We start from the raw sequence: 6,000 nt of genomic DNA on the forward strand, positions 1-6,000 counted from the left end.
CAGATTCGGTATTCAGGATTGGATCCTGGTGACCACGGACGCAAGCCTCCGAGGTTGGGGAGCAGTCACACAGGGAAGAAATTTCCAGGGTCTTTGGTCAAGTCAGGAGACTTGTCTGCACATCAACATCTTGGAACTAAGGGCCATATACTACGCCCTATGTCAAGCGGAGGCCTTACTTCGCAACCAACCAGTTCTGATCCAGTCGGACAACATCACCGCAGTGGCTCATGTAAACTGCCAAGGTGGCACAAGGAGCAGAGCGGCAATGGTGGAAGCTACCAGGATTCTTTGCTGGGCGGAGAATCATGTAAGCGCACTGTCAGCAGTGTTCATTCCGGGAGTGGACAACTGGGAAGCAGACTTCCTCAGCAGACACGACCTACACCCGGGAGAGTGGGGACTTCATCCAGAAGTCTTCACACAGATTGTGAGTCGGTGGGAACTGCCACAGATAGACATGATGGTGTCCCGCCTCAACAAAAAGCTACAGAGGTATTGCGCCAGGTCCAGGGACCCTCAGGCAGTAGCGGTAGACGCACTTGTGACACCGTGGGTGTTCTGGTCAGTCTATGTATTTCCTCCTCTTCCTCTCATACCCAAGGTGTTGAGAATAGTAAGAAAAGGAGTGAACAATCTTCGTTGTTCCAGATTGGCCACGACTGACCTGGTATTCAGATCTACAGGAAATGCTCACGGAAGATCCGTGGCCTCTTCCTCTAAGGCAGGACCTGTTGCAACAGGGACCCTGTCTGTTCCAAGACTTACCGCTGCTGCGTTTGACAGCATGGCAGTTGAACGCCAGATCCTAGCGGGAAAAGGTATTCCGGTTGAGGTTATCCCTACGCTGATAAAGGCTAGGAAGGAAGTAACTGCAAAACATTATCACCGTATATGGCGAAGATATGTTTCTTGGTGTGAGCCCAGGAATGCTCCTATGGAAGAATTCCATCTGGGCTGTTTCCTTCACTTCCTACAAACTGGAGTGGATTTGGGCCTTAAATTAGGCTCCATTAAGGTCCAGATTTCAGCCCTATCCATTTTCTTTCAAAAAATTGGCTTCTCTCCCAGAAGTTCAGACTTTTGTTAAGGGAGTGCTGCATATTCAGCCTCCGTTTGTGCCTCCGGTGGCGCCTTGACCTTAATGTGGTCTTGGACTTCCTAAAGTCACACTAGTTTGAACCACTGAAAACGGTGGAGTTGAAATATCTCACTTGGCAGGTGGTTATGTTAGCCCTGGCTTCGGCTAGGCGAGTGTCGGAATTAGCAGCTTTATCACATAAAAGCCCCTATCTGGTTTTCCATATGGATAGAGCGGAATTGAGGACACCCTCAATTCCTGCCAAAAGTGGTTTCATCCTTTCATATGAACCAACCTATTGTGGTGCCTGGCTACACGGGACTTAAAGGATTCCGAGTCCCTTGATGTGGTCAGGGCTTTGAAAATTTATGTAGCCAGGATGGCTAGAGTCCAAAAAACAGAAGCACGGTTTGTTCTGTATGCAGCCAACAAGCTTGGCGGCCCTGCTTCAAAGCAGACTCTTGCTCGCTGGATCTGTATCACGATTCAGCAGGTGCATTCTACGGCAGGATTGCTGTTGCCTAAATCTATCAAGGCCCATTCCACTAGGAAAGTGGGCTCTTCTTGGGCGGCTGCCCGAGGGGTCTCGGCACTACAGCTGTCGAGCTGCTACTTGGTCTGTTACAAACACCTTTGCAAAATTCTATACGTTTGATACCCTGGCTGAGGAGGACCTCATGTTTGCTCAATCGGTGCTGCAGAGTCCCGTTTGGGAGCTTTGGTATAATCCCCATGGTCCTTACGGAGTCCCCAGCATCCTCTAGGACGTTAGAGAAAATAAGATTTTACTTACCGGTAAATCTATTTCTCGTAGTCCGTAGAGGATGCTGGGCGCCCGTCCCAAGTGCGGACTTCTTCTGCAATACTTGTATTTAGTTATTGCTTCAATAAGTGTTACGTTATTGTTGCATCGGGCGTGAACTGATGCTATGTTGTCATACTGTTTACTGGATTGTTATCACAAGTTATACGGTGTGGCTGGTATGAATCTTGCCCTTGGATTAACAAAAATCCTTTCCTCGTACTGTCCATCTCCTCTGGGCACAGTTCTCTAACTGAGGTCTGGAGGAGGGGCAGAGGGAGGAGCCAGTGCACACCAGGAACTAAATTCTTTCTTGAGGTGCCCATGTTGCCTGCGGAGCCCGTCTCTTCCCCATGGTCCTTACGGAGTCCCCAGCATCCTCTACAGACTACAAGAAATAGATTTACCGGTAAGTAAAATCTTATTTTTCCTTCCTGTGACTTACGAAAAAGCAGGCCCCCACCTCCCTTAATAAAACGTAATGGGCAGTTACAGGACTATGAAAGTCTGGTGCTGAAGGCTAGTGTCTGATGCCCAGACCTTCAGCATGAAGTGGCTGTGAGGCTCCCAGACATAGATGACTTATTTAAATAGGCAAAGTGTTCAGACTCTGAAGCAGTGGTTTCCAACCTCAGTCCTCCTAGCACACTAACAGTCCAGATTTCAAGAATAGCTATACTTGTGCACAGGTGACTTAACGCATTGATTTAATCTTCTGTGATCAAGCATAAAGTTGCCAAAACCTGGACTGTTGTGCCTTGAGTGCAGAGGCTAGAAAACCACTGTTATACAGATTAATGCAGTGGTAAAGCACAAATGACTTAGTAGCATCTGAGCATGGATATCCCTAAAACCTGGACTGTTATGATACAAGTGAGGTGCTGAGAACGCCATCCAACATGGTAAACTTAATGACTCCTTGCAGTAGGCATTAGACCTGTCCATTGGCTACACTTAACCTGTGCCTCTATTTTCCAGGATCACACAAAGATCATTCTGTGTCCTCTTATGGCTGCTGTGTCCTATATCGATGAGAAACGGGAATTCCACACTTACAAGCTGAGTCTGATAGAGGAATTTGGCTGCTGCAAGGAGTTGGCGAGCCGCCTGCGATATGCCCGCACAATGGTGGAGAAACTGCAGAACTCTAAGTCTGGTGCCATACATGTAAAGGCTGCTGTGTAGCTAGACTACCAAAACTTGGATGCGGTCTCCCCTGTTTCTGGCTCCCATGGTACAGAACTCTTGTATCCAAGTGGGAGGGTGTACGATCATGGCCGCGGCACACTGTTTTTATTCCGGAGCTGAGAATTGAAATCTAAACGTTGTCTAATGTTCAAGACTGTACAGTTCTTCCACTTTTATCTAGCAGTGATTACTGCTGTAGATGCCTTCTAAGTAACTGGCTGTTGGGTGGTATCCTCATGAGACATCCTGAGCGTCCTGTCCTTTTGTCACTTATCCATGTTGTCAGGTTTTAATGTAAAATATGAAACTTTATAACTTTTGTATATTAATATCAGATTAAAGTTCTTTGTATATGTATGACTATTCCAGACGTCTGTATTCTTGATGGGGAGAGATTGTTACAGGGGAAAGACCTAACTTCTGCATTATAGCCATCTGAAGGACTTGGGTTTCTGTTGGCAACCTGAGCAAACTGATTCAAAGCTTGTCACAGTATGTAAGGGCTGAACAGTCCTTGCATGCACTAGTAACTGCACAGCCACTCAGAAGCAGGGAGGGTAAATTGTATTTCTCTTTCATCCATCTGGGGGACGCTGCGCCATTACTTGTGGGTTAGAGGTGTGTGGTTGTGGAGTTTGGCACAGAACTATTAAAACCTGACTCCTCCCCCCTCTAACCCCTCCCATCTCCTTCCTGCCTAGCCAGTACCTCAGTTTTAGTTTTGTGCCTGTGGAGTACAGACACAGTTTTTCTTTCTCCTTAGATTTTTTTTTTTTTTCTTTTTCCTTTCTTTTTCTATACCTAGTCCCTGTCTACAGGTGACAGGTATAAATGGAACAAGGATGCTGTCAGAAAGGGCCACCATACCTTGGTCACTGGGGCCTTTTTATTCACTAAAACGACAGATCAAAAAGGTACTGGACAGCCACAATCTGTCACTGACAGTATTGGGCTGTCCCTAACTGCTTTTATTATTATTTTATTATTATTATTATTATTTTATTTAATATTTATTTATTTGATTTATTTTATTGATTATTAATATTTCACCCCCCCCGACCCCCTCTCCCCCGGCGCAAGCCCGCCAGCGGGAGCTATGCCGGAGACCTGTATCCCTACACCCGCAGTAGTGTCTGAGGGGCTGTGGGGACGGACGGGGATCCCGGAGAAGCCGCCGCGTAAGTCGCTATACTTAGCAACGCGCGGCAGCCCGAACTTCCGGTTGATCGCGTAGTAACAGGAGTGCAGGGACGGCTTCCCGCCCTGCTCTGCCCGCGCGCGCGTCACTTTGCCTGACGCCATCTTCCGGAGGGGACGCTGTGCAGTACAGGAGAGCCTCTCAGGGGGAGACTTTAATTACAAAACCGCAAGTATAGAGGGGCTATTCATAGGGGGAGATTACAATCATGGGTTACAGTCCCAGAGATCTCTTCAAGCTATAAATTCCTTATTGAAAGGTCACTAGTCACAATTGTATGCTACTTTCTTTAGTACATTCAGAATAGAGAAAATGACTAGTAAACCGGACAAACCTTCAAAGGGAAAAACGGCCTCAGTGGTTTAATTTTCCTGCTCTCAGTGTGGCTCAAAGCTAGCAAAATGTAGTACTGACGCGGGTACCCTATGTACAGCATGTTCTGGTGCAATTTCAGATTTGCGTCAGTCTAGAGAGACTGAATCTGCTCGGACTCAGGTGGAGCCCTTGAGGGCCCAGAATATGGGCAGGAGTATCACTGATTTAACTCAGTCCTTTAAATAAGTTTGTAAATGCGGCCAGCAGTTCGACTGCTACTAAGCGATCGCAGCCGTTACCAGCTATAGCGTTTCCAGGTAAGGAGGCGGACACTCTGTCATCTCCTTTGGAGGAGGGGGAGGTAGATCCTGAATGGGATGAAGTTTCGGCTTGGGAAGTTAGATTGCTAATAGAAGCCATTCGTCAGACTCTTAATATTCAGAACGCGGCGGTGGAGGAGACTCCTTCCCCCTTCTTCAAACGACAGAAGAGACAGGTTACTGCCTTCCCTTCTTATTCTCACTTTGCAGATATTTTAAAAGAACCCTGGCTTAAGCCGGATTCTCGTTTTCAGGCGCCCAAAAAAGTTAAAGTTTCTATATCCCTTTACGGAGGAAGATACAAAATTTTGGGAGACGGACCCAAAGGTAGACGCTCCTATTTCACATCTGGCAAAAGCTACGGTGATTCCGTCGGTACAGTCTGTGACCTTAAAAGACACTACCGATAGGAAGATAGAAGCATTACTAAAATCTATGTTTTCTTTATCAGGTGTTTCCCTCCGTCCAGTACTGGCGAGTGCCTGGGTACTTAAGGCCGTGGATGAATGGCTTGCACAGGTGGTATCGGGAATGCAGTCGGACGATCCGTCAGAAGCCATCCAATTAGCAGAGCAGATTTCGGAGGCCCTCACTTATGTGGGTGAGGCCTGGTTGGATTCAGTTGCGCTACAGTCTCGGGTTTCAGCCTTGACAGTATCCGCAAGACGCTCCTTGTGGCTTAGAGTTTGGAATGCTGATTCTGACTCAAAGCAAACCTTGACGGCAGTGCCTTTTGAAGGTGAGTTTCTTTTTGGATCAGAGTTAAAGAAGATTATTTCAGACACTACTGGAGGAAAGAGCCCTTTCCTTCCATCTACACCTCACAAACCAAAACCTACAAGGTTTCGGTCCTTTCGTACACAGGGCAGAGGTAGTTTCCAATCCTTTCGTGCTTCCTACAGATTTCCAAGACGGGGGTCTTTCAGAGGAAGAGGATCCCAGGCTATTCGCAGGCCGGCCAGTAAGCCTGCCGACAAACCTGAGCCATGACGCCTCAGGTCTCCTGGAGGGATCAAAGAAGGTTGGGGCCCGGTTACTTCAGTTCAAGGATGTGTGGCTCCTATCGAAACCGGATCGGTGGATAATGGGAGTCATA

General features: G+C 47.4%; 1 protein-coding gene across 1 annotated transcript in view; it reads left to right on the forward strand.

The window, feature by feature from the left end:
* Positions 1–3,428, forward strand: part of PLK1 (polo like kinase 1) — a 41,592-nt gene extending 38,164 nt beyond the window's left edge. The window contains exon 10 of the mRNA XM_063934757.1: positions 2,862–3,428. Coding sequence (XP_063790827.1) covers positions 2,862–3,068 — 207 coding nt within the window. The 3' untranslated portion in view covers positions 3,069–3,428. The remainder of the gene's footprint in view (positions 1–2,861) is intronic.
* The last annotated feature ends 2,572 nt before the right edge of the window (positions 3,429–6,000 follow it).

Source organism: Pseudophryne corroboree, chromosome 7 (assembly GCF_028390025.1).
Source record: "Pseudophryne corroboree isolate aPseCor3 chromosome 7, aPseCor3.hap2, whole genome shotgun sequence".
NCBI lineage: Eukaryota > Metazoa > Chordata > Amphibia > Anura > Myobatrachidae > Pseudophryne > Pseudophryne corroboree.